We start from the raw sequence: 15,632 nt of genomic DNA on the forward strand, positions 1-15,632 counted from the left end.
TTAAACTTTAAGTAGCTTTTTAAATGTATTTAATGAGAAGATAATAAAGCGCTTAAAATTAGCTTTTCATACCAGGCTTCAAAACCTCTCCACTGCACATATATTCAAATAATTAACCTGTTCTTACCGTTAAGCCGAGTGATGGTCCAATTTCTCTTAATAGTCACAGGAGACAAAGGAAGATCAAAGGCAAATGGTCCAGCATTTGGATCAATGTCATAATCCAGGGCGGTGATGTTAATTGCATTGGGGTCCGGAGTTTCGCAAGTCTCCGCCTCTTGAGGTAAGACTTGAGGGGCATTGTCATTAATATCAAGTAAATAGATCTGCAGTGTTCCCGTTCCACTCATGGGAGGAATTCCTTAAAAGGGAAACACATTACAAACCGATGCTACACAATTCTCTCCCTTTGAGTCTCAATTACGGTGAAACTCTCCAAGCTCTAGCTTTCTAACCTTGGAAAAATCTAGCTGGCACAGCACCTAAGCGGTCTGTTTTTCTCTTCTTTTCTAGACGACCCCCGTGGTGCCCCGGCTGGGTCCGCGGGTGCTGAGGGCGGTGACAGTGCGCGTGCGCACGCCCCTGGGTCGGGGCCAAACACAACTCGGCGCCTTCCTGACACTCGCTCTTCTTCTTCTGCGCGCCACGCTGCGGGGGATGTCGGAGACGCACAACACCGTGCCCACGATCTCCCGGACCCTACTCTTTGATGGTGAACCAAGACATGGGCATGAAAGAACCTGACTGCTTTTCAAGCTCAGACACAGCTCTGAAATACTGCAACAGTCTGCGGGAGAAGTGCTACAGCCCCCAGACCTCATCCTGGGAAGGAGCGCCATGGAGAAGAGACGTATTCATTCATCAACCAGCTACTCCTTGAGAAAGGGCTAGGCTGCTCTGTATACGTTATTTCAGTTGTCATCCTATGAAGTAGATTTAACAGACAGTAACCTATGTCTCTGTGAAGTGGGCGTGGTCTCACCCTCTTAGAAGCGGTGGGGTTGCTAGGAAAGACTGGTCTGTCTGACCCCAAACCCATTCTCATTCCACCACCAAATGCTGTCTCTACCACTTCTTGTGCTAATTTTGCCTGATGCTATGTTATATTATATTATATTATATTATATTATATTATATTATATTATATATAATATAGCCTCTGCTATATTATAAAAATTTATAAGGATATAAATATAATGGAAATATGATTATAAAAATATATATAATTGTATTAATTTAAATATATAACATGATATAATTAGATTTAGTTAAATAACACACATATTATATAAATATAATAGAACAGAAATGTAAGACTTTTCTAAATAAGGCTGCATACTGAGACCCAGTGGTTTAAGTGACTTGCCCAAGGTCATGCAACTAGGGAGGTGCACACATCCACGCCTGAGGAGGGACAACGAGAAAGCTCCACAGACCTCTCTGAGGAAGATGGATGGCTCTGAGAGAGGGGAGGTTAAGGTGGAGGGGTGGGGCGGCTGTTCACAATATTCTAATACCACTGGGACCCCCTGTGATTCTCTATAGTCTGAATTACTTTCACATTTATTATCACATTGAATATTATCTGACTCTCATAACAACTGCATAAAATAGCAAGCAGCAAAAACAATTTATCAATAAAGAAACAAAGGCCCCGAGACTATATAACAGCTTGCCCAGTCACTAAGGAGCAGACCTGGGGCTCCGAATCCAGCCTTGCGACTTACAGTCAAGTGCATTTGCAAAGCATCACAGCTACATGGGTTTAACCGCTCGCTTCTCTCTCATATTAAGCACCCTTTCAATTAGAAAACAATCCACGTCAGTGAATGAAAAATCCGGTTGTAACTCACCACCAACATATATACGTGTAATTTGATAGCTCTTTAAATCTCACCATAAGGGTGCAAGATATATTGCTTTAAGTTTCACTGTGGGGAAAGCTACCACTTACATATGGCAAGAAAGCATAAAACAGACACTAATGCTGTGCTTTGATGTGAAATGGGGCAGAAGCCGCTCCCACCAAGTTTCAAGCCTACATCTTTGAACAGCAGGTCTCATATTAGAAAGGATAAGAAATATTGCTTTGGCCCTGTCACCTCGTAGATTTATGACAGATAATGATCTAATTGAATCTTATTATACAGGATTCGGAAAGCTTCTTTGAAACTGTTCTTATCAAAAGTGTTGATAGGACAACATTTTTCAAACTACACGTCTCGGCCACCAAACAGAAAAGCCGGCTATTTTTATTAGATGCTAACATTCATAGTCCAGTACTGAAACGGTTTTAAAATAGGGTTGCAATTCAGTTTTCAAACTATTAACACATAATAGAAATATTTATTTGAGTGTTTAGTTTGTGCCAGACACTGTTTTAAAAGCTTTACAGATCTAAGCCATTTTATCTTCTCCTGTACACTGTGAGTTAAGGATACTGCTACCATTATGCTTATTTAACAGAAAAAGGAAATGGACAGATTTTAAACTTTGTGGCCAGGCTTGCAGTTAAAAAGTGGTTAGAGCTGGAGTTTGAGCCCAGGAGGTCAGGTAGAGTCTCAAAGCTTTCGTCTTAGACCACGTCATACTGAGAGCTAAACCAAGTCCAAAACCAGGTTTACATAAGTCATTTTTATCTTATATATTTAAAAAACAGTGCTATCTATTCATCTCAGCTATTTAGAATCCAGCAGAGACCTCCAAAGGAAAAAAAAAGTGCTAAACTATGTTTCAAAACCAACATACAAAAAGCTTGTGGACTCAATTATTTCAATTTATGCACGAAATTAAGAGTTTCCTGGCCCATGGCAGATTAGAGGCAGAGAATTAGAAAGAGGAAAAATGCTGGAGACAGACAAATTTATGGCAGCAAATACACTGACTAGAAGCAATATAAAAAGACCACCTTGAAACACACAGTGTCTGGGCCAGTGAGGCATCAAGGTGCAGCAGGGCAGAGAAATCACAAAAGCTTGTGACCACAATACTAGACAGACTGCCATGGAGAGTGTAAGGACACTGGGAACATTCATTACAGAAGACAGAGAATATATCATGGAAAGCCCAGAGGGAACAGATAATAGGAACTGGGGCCTTAGAGGAATGAAGGTCAGTTTTCGAGACAATTGGGTTTCGTAGAAAACCTCATTTCCTGATGGTGCGTTCCTGATGAGGAACATGTCGCTTTAACAACATCCAGGATAATACAGTGACTGCATTCAATTACGTACCATTGTCAGAAGCAAGGAAAGTAGCATTGTATATATTGTTTTTCACATTGGGTGATTCTCTGTCCAAAACAGCAATTGTAGTTATCTGCCCATTCACAGGATCTATTTTTAGCCAATTGGCAGGATCAGATAATTTTGCGTATCTACAAAATGAAAGCACAACAAGTTAAATTTTTCTGACACAAAACTTAATAAATAAAACCTCTTTTACAGGTTTGGTTCCAAATGCAACCAGCTCATTAACGTGCATTTTTGTAGATGACGGTTGGACGGACAGCTTTTACGTGGGCAAGTATTTCTGTGCCAGTGGCGTGAGGAGGCCCGTGAGGGTTATGTGCTGCAGGAGCAGACATGTGGTAGACAGCAGACAGGAGTTGGAGGGGAAAGACCAGGAGCCCAGTCTCTCGACTGTGTGTTGGGATTAAGGCAGATTTCACAGGTCGCATTTTAAGCTCTTAACTAGTTCAAAGGACAAGACAGCAATGATGCAGATAAGATAGCTCAAATATACCACCTAAATGAGCATTAGCCCTAACGTACAGGACTTACGAGACATTATAAGAGAGGTTGAATTTTCTACCACGGGACACTTCCAAAATGTTTACCACCTTCTCCTAGTGGAGATGAGGTCACAGCGGGGAGACCCCCATCACCTCATTCCTTCGAGGATTTCCCACCTGGAATAAGCCTCAGAATTACACTCTTCATAAAATGTGGGTTCGAGATTTGCAGATACTAACTACTATGTATAAAATAGATAAACAACAAGGTCGTACTGTACAGCACAGGGGACTATATTCAATAGCTTGTAGTAACCTATAATGAAAAAGAATATGAAAAGGAACACGTTTATGTATATGTATGGCTGAAACTTTGTGTTGTACACCAGAAACTGACACACTGTAAACTGACTACACTTCAATTAAAAAAAAAGGAAGAAAAGAATTATACTCTTTAAGGGAAGTCCCACGGTCTGAGTCTGAATGAAGCAGCTTTATCTGCTTTATTAGCTCAACCTCCTTTTTCGTTTGGGGAAGGGGTGAGCTTTTCAAGCTTGGATAGCCCATATACAAATTGGAAAACATATCCTACGTTTGGAGAGGCCAAAAGTTGGAGGAGTTCAATACACCTATTAATTAGCTATTTATCTATCTTGATTTCAACGTAAGGAGAAGCGGAGAAGATATGCAGTCACCTGTCAGCATTTCTCAAAGAAGTTAAATAAAGTATGAGCTAATTTAAAAAATTATCATCACCAGCAATGGGTGAGAGTCGTGTGGGGTACTCTCTGCCAACCATCTACTCTCTCATCGGGAAGGATAAATGAGATTCTGCTGAGGTTGGAAATCTTTACAGATATGCTTTGTAAGTCCTATAACCACTGTACAGGTGAGGGATGAAAATAATTAGCGCTTATGTCTTGGTTTCGGCATGAGTTTCCTTCTCTTCCTGATGGATGGAGTAGAGAGAAATGTTATGTAAGCTCCTAAGAGAGTCCCCCAGTTTATGCACAGGGGAAGCTTTTAGTGATGTTTGGTATAAAAGCACAGGCTAAATTATTATTAAAGATTGAAAAAAGGAAAGAGGACAGAAGAAGAGACGCAGAGAGCTTTTGTTTCAATAAAATAATACACTGGTAGCTCCATTCTTCTATTTCCTTTCTAATATACTCATTGATCTACTGATGAAACCTCACCAAACAATTAAAAATCATCTTGTAATAAGTAGCTTGGGTTCCAATGATAATTTTGCACTTAAAAGGTAAATACATTTTATGCACAGCGTGGAACATAGTGTAAATTACAAAAACACCATAAGCGGCATTTGATACCTAATATTTTGCTGCATATATCGATCTGGGTCCTGAGCTGTAAACGTTGTTAACATGGTGCCGGCGTGAAGGCCTTCTTCTTGGCGAATGATCTTGGGATTTGGGGCAAAATAAGGGTTTTCATTCACATCGATAACTGTGACAGACACAGTCGCAGTTGACTGAGGCGGGTGTTGAATACCCTTGGCTAACGGCACTTGATTTTCTGCAGCGACAGTAAGGACAAACATCCTATTTGTTTCAAAGTCGATTGGCTGGAAAGATAAAAAAAAAATTATTTTTTAAAGGGGAAACTATATTTTTGCAGGAAATCAGAATATCTGCATTCTGTAGTTTAGTCTTCTATCAACTCCATTTCTAAAACCTCAATTTTTCATTCACTGCCCTATAGGTTCCTCTCATATTTCTGGAAAACAAGCAGTAGCCTGGCCAATGATTGATGTATTTATCACTCAGATAAGGTATTTTATACATCTTGGGCATTTCAAAGATTCATGTTCACAAAATAATGCATACTACTATTGCATTGTGCATTTATTTAGCTACATCTAAGAACCTGATTATTCTTAAGAACAGCATTGTTGACCAAAAATAAAAAACACTAAGTAAGCTGGGATCAAGTGGGAACACTGTGGTCTAGACTGTACTCTCAGACATTGGACCCAAGACCGTTCCTCCTCCAGGATAGCTTTTACCAGTCCGCGATGAAGTGGAAAAAACAAAAACTAGAAAATGTCATTTTTTTCATAAAGCTAAACTCATACTATTTAAAAGCATCCTTCATAATTTAAAGTGAACATTTTAAGGTACACACATGTAAGGGGAAGGTACAGCTCAGTAGTAGAGTGTGTGCTTAGCATGCACAAGGTCCTGGGTTCAGTCCCCACTACTTCGGTTAAAATGAATAAATAAATAAACCTAGTTGCCTCCCCTCCTCCCCCAAAATAAAATAAATAAAGTACACACACATACACACTTCAAAAAAAAATCATAGTGTTTGTATGTAGGTGGGAGGAATTTTTGTCTCCTCTGTAGTTAGCAAACTAAAGGGCTGAAGCTAACGAGAAAGCCATGTAACTGGCACACACCGCACCAGTGTTTCAACCTGCACCACTTCCTCAAATCTTCGTAGTGTTTTTTTTTTTCTGACTCTAAAATCCCCAATTCAACTTCCCTTTCTGAATTATTTTAAACAAGACAGTAAAGAAGGCAGAAAATAAGACAGAATTCTTTTGAGTGAGTGATTACCTTAGCCACATGAAACGTCCCTGACAACACTTCTTTATGCTGAGGGCTAAGACCCTGGATGTGTATTAAGCTTATTTATCCGTCAGAACAGCATTAAGACTTAGGTCCAGTTGCCATCCTCACTCTCCGTGTGAGGAGCCCGAGGTCTACAGAACCTGCCGTGGCGACGCCACGACTGAGGGCAGAGCTTGGATTCACAGAGGGTCTTGCTCTTGATCCCCGTGTAGTGTCTGGAGAATTTCTAAACCCCACCTTGTGGGGGAAATTACCATTCTACTCCTGCACAGCTGACCCCTCAGTGTGCCTCTCTATCTACAGCCAACATTTGGGTTCACGTACAAACCAAGACTGTTGGGATGGGAGGCAAGGTAGCAAATCTCTGCCCTGGGTGCTAAAAAGAAGAGACGGTCACTGTAAAGGGCTTTGCGTTCGGTGCTGTCTGTTACAGTTGACGTTAACATCCCTTTTTCTGCTAGCATTCAGTAGTTTGGTTTTACTTTCTGACAATTAAAGATCAGAAGAATCAATTTCTTAAAGTCTTGAAAACAGCATTTAAGAACAGCAATGTAAATTCGAAACCTTTTAAAAGCACAGGCCCTCCTCTTGCCTGCTCATCCCATTTTTATTTTCGTGATATTTTCTGCTTTGTTCCCTGAGCTGATATTGTAACTGCAGCCCGTAGGTATGAGAAAAGTAGGTGCGAGGCATCGTTCCTAATGGCTTTCAACTGGTGATTAAACCAAGATGTGGCATCACGAACCCATCCACGCCACTGACAGTTAACACCTTTGGAGGCTGTCCTGTCTTCAGATTCTTAAAACTGCCCACAGAGATTCAAAAACAATCATATTTCAGGGATAATGTGAGAACAGCAATGTTGGCTTTGATGTCAACACAACCAAAAAGTAACACACGTGAATTCCCCAAATCCATCAACTCCAGACTTAGAGACGGCTGAAGGGAAGAAGTCCTAAGATTCAGTAACACACTAAGGGGTAGGGGGCATATACTGGTGACTGCAGGGTGGCTGTCAGATCATCGCACTTACCTTTACCACCGTGACTAAGCCGTCGTTGCTGTTGGGGTCGGTCTGAATGGCAAACCGGCCGGTGGGATCCCCGCCGCTGATTCTGTACACGGCGTTCCAGGCCGGCGTGTGGGGCTGATCCTTATCTGTCACAGTCAGATTAGCCACTATGACGTCGACCCTGTTCTCAGGGACCTCGCCATAGAACTACAAGAAAAGACAAAGCGCAGTCAGAGGAGCGGCGGGGACCACTGAAGGACAGCGTGTCTTTATGACCGCACCGCCCCGATTTTAGTGCCCCATTAAATCTTTATTAGCCACACTAAACAGGGAGATTAGTAATGCAGGTAGTCACAGCGTTTATGTCTGACTTTAAAAATACTGTAACTTTTTCCGGCAAGCAAAATTTGTTTTTGCAAATAATGTTACAGTTTCATTAATATTAAAATTAGCATCCTCCTTGTGAGTAGCTGGGTGATTAATTGGGGGGTGGGGAGGTCGGAGGAAAGGACTTGTCTGATGGAAATCATTTGAGTCAAGAGATCATAATTATATGCTGACCAAGTGGCATACATCAGTCATGTAGTTCATGTGCCTGAAGATATTTATAAATATTTAGTCATCACAGCACAATCCTTTTTTTAGGGCATTTCTTCCAGGCAGCGTGTTTTAACAACTTCATTAGTGGACTTGGAGAGGGCGAAAAAACAAATTACTTTGGCGCTTTATTTAAAAACCCTGGTGGACGGGACAGAAAACGTTGGCATCGGTACCCATTCTAGAACGAGGAGAAACAAGTTCCAGCTCTACTTAATGCATTTATTATTCATGACAAAAGTTCTCAGTCATGGACCACAGGCGGAGAGTTCCATGAGTGCCAGTCCGTACTTACTGTCATGGCAGTAAACTCTGGGGGATTGTCGTTGACATCTGTCACCGTGATGACAGCCGTGGCTGTGTTTGAAAGGCCATACGTGGGATTGCCTTCCATGTCTGTAGCCTGAATTATTAACGTATACTGCTGCACTTTCTAGAAAGACACAGAGATAACAACCTAAATGAAACTAATTCCTCAAGACGTAACAGTTGCTCTGCAAATGGCTCTTTATTACACACAGAAAGCACAGCATTATTCACTCTGATGAACATTACTCGAAATTTCCCAAGTGGAGTTTCCTTTAACTTGTGAAGCGCAGGTCTGCTCCTTGTCTGGAGAGATTTAACTATATGTTTTCACCTCTACTGGCGGCAAGGAAGGGAAAGCATGGCAGATGTGTGAAATTCACTGCTAAGCTGAAACTTCCATATGGTTCCAGCCTTTCCTCTTCTTCTGAACGTCACAACATTGTCATCAGCATTCAGGTCATGTGGTTTGTATTTACTTTCTCCTATGTTAACATCCACCCGGTTTAGGATACTCAAGACAATACAGAAACGTGAGAGGGAGAAGAAAGCATATATAATTCATCAAGTGTATATATGCTTTCCTTTTATATATTCTTCTATGTGTTCTTTCTAAGACAACAAGTTTGATACCATAGTTTCTTCTAATTTCCATTAGTTACACTATTCATAACTACGGGGGAGAGATACATTCTTAGATGTATCCAAAACGAAGGAAAGGGTTTATGTTTCTCTCTTTCATTTTGGAACACAGTAGGTATTTAATAGTTGTATACTCAACTGACTGCTATTTGGACATAAAACTCACTGTATCCACAGACCTATAATAAATATGGATACATTTTCATATAGATGGTTAATATCAAATAAGCATCACTGCTTTCAAATTTCAGATTGAACTTTCTTTTAAAATTGAAGTATAGTTTACAATGTTGTGTTCATTTCTGGCGTACAGCACAATGTTTCAGTTATATACATTCCTTTTCCTATTCTTTTTCATGATAGACTGTTGTAAGATACTGAATATAGGTCCCTGTGCTATACAGCAGGACCCTGTTGTTTATTTACAGGTTGAACTTTTTAAAGCGGGGGGGGGAGGAGCCAAATTCAGTTGTAATGTATCTGAGAGAAAATCCTGGGACTGCGAATTCTGCAGCACTAGCTGACTAGGTTTTGTATCAGGAAAATCTAAACAAAATGAGTACCTCAAATCATTTGAATTCTCCATGGAAATTGGCACAGATAAAAAAATACTGATCTTTGAAAAATGTTACAACAGCTTGAACAAAAAAACTCACTGCTTCATACAAAAATGAACAGTCACTGCAAAGAGTAGTTTACCCCAATTCTAAATATAGCCAACGTTATGAATGGCCGTGCTTGAGGGGTTTCTGGAGCTTGGCGAGAACAGACACAAATTGCAGCCTTGGCTTTAGTTGTTTGTGGGAAGGGCGCGGCCAACAGAAGAGTAGGAGGGAAAGGCAAACGCCACACACTTGATTTTCAGTCTCTGTCCACCCAGATGCCAATCTCTGCCAGTTATTTATTTCAGTTTCTTTGTGTCTTTTGAAAAGGAAAAAAAATACCCCTCTTCTTTGAATTGGAAAAAAAAAAAACAAACCATGAAACAAAGGGATAGTGCTGGTTGAGCCATTTTAATTTTTAACCTGGAACACCTGGCCATCACTTATGTAGGCTAAAATATTTCTCAATGGTTCCCTTTCCCCAATCAACAGTGTCATTTCAGCTTAATGCTTTCACGGTAAGCGAGAGAATTTTGTAGGGCGTTCAGTTCAGACCTCCCAGCTGAAAATCATGAACATAAAAATTTGCTACGACTTTGAAATGCCCATTTTTGTTGGTTGCTATTTGCAGAAACAGATGAAGAGTCTCCAAAAAGAAAAAAAAAATAAGAGTTTTTAAAAGAAGATTAAAAAAAATGGACATAGATATTATTTGGAGATACAATTCTCTGTTAATGTCTACTTTAACAAAGGTCTTTAGAGTTATGTAAACATAATACGTACAATTTTCCACTGAGCTGAAATACTGGGATCAGTTGCTAATACCTGAAGTTTCCTACTGTTTCACACTAGCCTGGAGAGCTCTAGGTTACAAAAGAACAGTGTTATCTCTAAAAGACAATGTATCTTTAAGTAAAAAAAAAAAAACAAAACCAAAAAACAAAAAATCTAAACCAGAAACCCTCCCAAAACTAACCTGGTAAACAATCTAATCTCCATTTTTAAGTGCCTGGTTGGTAAAATGCTTTTCCATTTAGTAAGGAAGACACGACAGCCTATGTTTTAGGCGACCCAACTATTTAGAGCTTCTTGCCTAATTTAGTCATTGGGCATCTGGTTCTGAATGACTGACATTTAAATTTCATAAGAATCTGACTTCCCACCCTCATTGTCCCACATCTGATCAAAGGGACTTGGCTTAAAAACATTCCCTCACTTTCTTTTCTAGAAAGGATACAATCTTAACCCCTCTGCTTGCTGTCAGTCTATCCATCTCTGCGACTCACCCACCTTCCCAAAGCTGTCCCCTTCCATTCCCTTACTTCCTACCTTGAGCTGTTTATCTGTCTTCAAATGCCGACCACATCCCAGTGCCACTGCATCTGGCATCTCCCTCTGCCTGGACCAGTGATTCTCAACTGGGGCAATTTTGCCTCCCCCAACCCCAAGGGACATCTATCAATATCCTGAGACATTTCTGGTTGCCAGGGCAGTGCTACTGATACCTAAAGGGGAGAGGCCACAGATGCTATTAAACACCCTTCGATGCACAGGACTTGCCCCCACAACAGAGATTTATCAGATCCAAAATGTGGAGAAACCCTGGCCTAGCATACGCATCCTCCTGTATCTGAGCCTGGCAAACACGGAGCTGAAAAGTCACTGCAGAGGTGACTTCAGAGAGTCCTTGAGGCGAGGTGTCTGCCTACTCAGGACACACCTCTATCACTGTTTCTAGTATACAAGGCTGTTATCAGTCCATCCGTCGGTCCATCCTCCCTGGCTATGCTCATACGCCCCTCCCCAGGGTCACCGCTTTGCAGGCGTTGGTGTCCCTGCTATGTACATACAGCACAGTGTCTGACAGAGTAAGCAAGCAATAAATGCTTTTAAATTTGTGGTTGGATGGAAGAATGTATGAGAAACCTTGGGCCTTGCATTACATTATAAAAATCATTTCAGGTTTGGGGAAAACCATCTTTTTATTTACATGGCTCGCTATCATTTATTTATTAAAGATACATATCCTGAGAGCATAAACTAGCTCACTGTTTCCCAAACTACTAAACTGACTCATATACCATCTTCCCAGTTCTGCCGCAGCCTCCTATTTCTATACCATGAATCAATAACTATTCATCTTGGCATTAACTCTCTTTTAAAAAACAATTTATTGTAAAGGTACTGTAAATGGAAAACTAGCATCACTTGTCATAAATATAACTGTAAAAATAAACACAATACAACGCTTGTGCTCTGACCATCTCTACTTGACGGAGTAGCATCTAAAAGACCTGAGGTCTCTGGTTTTCCCTGGAGGCTTCCCCATGTGTATCGGTGAAGATCCTTCCATGTGGGCGCCATACTTCCGAAACACTGAACTAGATGGCCAGAAGTGAATGAAGAGGTGAGGACATTCAATCATCCATTTGGCAAACATTTATTAATGAATGTCCATTAGATGCCAGGTGATAGAGTTAGTTTACCTGGATAAAATAATGAGCAGAACCAGAGATGGCCTTGCTGCCACCGAGTGGTAAGGACAAATATTAATGCGTCACAGGACCAAATGTGCAACGCAACCACAGTAAGAGAGGAGGAAGTGGGGAAGGAACTTCTAATAGTGATATCTGGACCAGTCCTCAAAGCCTGGAGGGAGGGACAAATGGATGCAAGATGCACTTTTTGGGTAAAACGAGAGGAACCTGATGACTAAATAGGTCAGTGGATGGATGGCAGTGCCCAGCAGAGGGCAGCAGACCAGGAGCCTGGGAGACTGGGGGAGGAGGCACTGCTCACATGAAACAGGAAGTCCATCAGCAATCACAGATTTAGGAAGACGACAGGCTGGCTTTTGGATGCACAAGTGAGTGGTACCGTCATGAGAACTTAGTGCGGGTTTGTGACCCTGTTCAAATTCTTAAATGCAAAGCCCCAGTTCCCTTGTCTGTGAAATGGAGCTGACAGTACCACCCACCTTGTAAGTATGTAAGTTAAAACCTTTTTGAATGCTTGCTGAATGCCAGCACTGTTCTAAGGGCCTTGATAATAAAAAAAAAAATTCTTGAGACAGAGCACTATGTACCAGACACAGTGCTGAGCACTATGCACGGTCTCATTTAGTCCTCAAAATAAGCCGATAAGGCACATGGACTGTTTTTAATCCCCATTTTACAGATAAGGAAACCAAGGCTTGCCCACGGACACTTAGCTGTAAGACGCAGAGAAAAGATTTGAATCCAGGTCTCTCTGAGTCCACAGCCTGCGCCATTAGTTGCTCTGCGATAGTAGTGCCCTTCAAGAAAGTGAGAGGATCTGCACGGGGTGAGGGCATCTGAGCGGGGCAGGCGGGCGGAAAGCCAGAGTCCGAGGAGACGAGGAAGGCAGAGGAGTGGCGTGTGACTGTGGGCTGCCCTTCTGAAGAGTCTGGTGTTGACAGGAAGGAGAGAATCTAACAACTTGAACATTTCTTCCAGGTTCCTATTTGAGGTGAAAAGAAGAGGAACGCATCGAGCTCACCGAATACTGGGAGCTGGAAGGCAGATATGATGTCCACGTGACATCGTCTTTGTGTGGCTAGAGGAACGCAGGCTACCGTGGGTGCCCAGGGGATGGGTTGAGGACCTGCTCTCCGAGAACGAGGATCAGTCTGCTCTACAGAGAAGTGGGAAAAGAATCTTCAAGCAGAGGAAACAAGGGACATAGAATAATAGAGAAGATCAGATCTGTACAAGGAATGGCATGTGCTAGTATGGGTGGAGGGCATCGCTGGCTCAGAGCAGGAGGGAAGAATTCTAGGTCAGACCAGATAGCAAGGCTTTGGGACCAGTGTCTTAGAGGGTTTGGAGTGTCACATATAAGAGCTGTGATTTCATGCTGTGGGTCGTGGAGAATCCTTTGACCAAAGGGGACACTCAGCATGTTTGTAGATTATGAAGGAACCCACGGGGTTTGCAGGACAGAACCTGCAGAGAAGGGAAGACCCAGACAACAGAAAACAGGAGAACATTCCTCCAGGACAGAACAGGGAATTGAGGGCACAAGTGACCGTATATCTAGCTTGGAAAACAGGTAATTTTTTTTTCTCACTTTGCCATAGAGTGGTGGTGTTCACCCACTAGATGCTCAGAATGGATTTTTGATGGCGGCGGGGAAAACGAGAGCTAACTGTACTGGACGCTGTGCTGAATGCTTTATGCGGCATGCTATGTAATCCTTACCATCATCCCATGAAGTACATATAATGTTATTCCCCCCGTTGACAGATGCGGAATACACTGAAAGTCCAATAGCCCATAACAGGCAAAACCAGAATTACTCAAACCGAGTGAAACAGAGGGTCATTTCATCAGTAGTCCTGACCACAAAGGGCAGGAGATGGACATGAAAAAGCTGGAGAAATGGAGACAATGCCAGGAATGGGCACCACCAAGTCATGCAATGAAAAGTCAGGTGGAGACAAAAAAAATTGAGGACCGGCAGGTGTGGTGGGTACCACTTTAGGTCTGGAGAACCTCAAGAATTGGAATTTTATTTTTTTTAACCAGGAGATGAAACGAAAAGAAAAAGCTGAATCCCCATAAACATTTCAATGATTAGAAGTTTAGTCACTTAAAGGTGTCACCCATCCTGGGAGGATGACGACGGAAATGACTTTGGACAGAAAGAAACCCGTGAAGTCTAATGGAAGGAAAAGCATCCCCAGCCTGCATGAGGCCTGGAGAAGTCAGAGTCATTTATCCCCGGCCTCGGGCAGAGATGACCACAAACCACCTAAGATAGATACATTTTCTCATGTTAAATGACTTTCAGAAAAAGAAGGTTTTCTTCCCATAATTTTTCCTTGTAATTCAATGTTGTGTTTAATAATTTCACTCTCAGGAAGCTATTCCTCATCCTGTCTTGAACCTGAGACTCTACAGGTTCGAATCCAGAGGGTGATCTCGAGCTGCTCTGTGCACCGTGGGGCAGACAACCACAACTCCAGCCTGACTTCTGGCTTTCACCCTCTGAACTCAATACAGTCTCCTGGATTGTTCAATATGGTTGGTTTACTTTGGTCAAACTGTCTTTCCTTCTTTCTGCCTCTTGCTTGTCAGAAAACAGCCAGGCTAAAGGTGACAGGAGTATTACTGTGGGAAAACAAGATGAAGCCCTATTTCTGAATCTCACGAGAGTGTGAAATGAAAGAGAAACGTTAGGTTTGGGAGATAAGTTATACCTACTTGGTATGTGAGCAACCTGGCCCTCGAGAGAGAATGTTAAAAAAATATATACCATAATCTTCTACAAAATATAGTATTCATGCTGAATTTATTGACATTTAAGAATAGTATTTCATATAGTAATGGAAGAGGTGAAAAGACATACAGTTCCGAATATCACTGAGCTAAACGTACTACTGCAAAAACTAAATTTCAACAACCTCTGGTGCAAAATAGTCCTAGAGAAAGGACCGTTGACACCTCAGAGTTCACAGGCACAACGTAGTAGATGTACATCTGACTCCTAAGAAAAACTCTCATCTCAGCTGTGAATTAAGCAATCTTGATTGGCTCATATTACTTTATTAAAGTGTTGCTAGCACTATCTTGCGTATATAATGAATTACAGTAGCAGCGTTTTCTTCGATCCAGTTCAAGTGAATGCTACTTTACTAAGGAAAATACAGCATCATAAAAACCAACTCCTAAAATCCTTGTCAATGACATTTATTACAGTAGGTATAACGTTTCCTTTTGACGTATATAATATGAGGTCTCATTACTACAAGAGCTGGCTCAGCCAGAAATCTCCAAGCACGGGTCTCTACGAGTTGGCAGTTTGGTAACTCTCCCGCCCGATGATTGCTGATGGTCCATAATGACCTTGACAATCGCTAGGAAAATGGTCAGAACAGAATAGAGAAAGGCTGTAAAACAATTCATCAGGGCTGGAGTTTTCAGGAAAGGACGTAAGCAGGGCTTGAATGGCACCATGAAGAACTAGAAGGTTTAAGATCAAGAAAAGTCTGCAAGACATTCCCGGCAGAAGGAATCCCATGGACAAAACCAGCAGGGTACCGGAGCATGGTGGGCTGAGGTCTGTGACGGGAGAGGATCCATCTGGAATCAACTGAGACACCTCTTCCTTCTCAGACTGTGATA

General features: G+C 41.7%; 1 protein-coding gene across 2 annotated transcripts in view; it reads right to left on the reverse strand.

Moving 5' to 3' along the window:
* Nucleotides 1–15,632, reverse strand: part of CDH2 (cadherin 2) — a 193,684-nt gene that overhangs the window by 29,698 nt on the left and 148,354 nt on the right. For both annotated transcript variants that reach the window (XM_074352193.1, XM_074352194.1), the window contains 5 exons: nucleotides 8,232–8,369; nucleotides 7,361–7,546; nucleotides 5,065–5,318; nucleotides 3,234–3,376; nucleotides 128–361 (listed from right to left, as the gene is read on the reverse strand). In XM_074352193.1, the coding sequence (XP_074208294.1) occupies nucleotides 128–361; nucleotides 3,234–3,376; nucleotides 5,065–5,318; nucleotides 7,361–7,546; nucleotides 8,232–8,369 (955 nt within the window). The remainder of the gene's footprint in view (nucleotides 1–127; nucleotides 362–3,233; nucleotides 3,377–5,064; nucleotides 5,319–7,360; nucleotides 7,547–8,231; nucleotides 8,370–15,632) is intronic.

Source organism: Camelus bactrianus, chromosome 24 (genome assembly GCF_048773025.1).
Source record: "Camelus bactrianus isolate YW-2024 breed Bactrian camel chromosome 24, ASM4877302v1, whole genome shotgun sequence".
NCBI lineage: Eukaryota > Metazoa > Chordata > Mammalia > Artiodactyla > Camelidae > Camelus > Camelus bactrianus.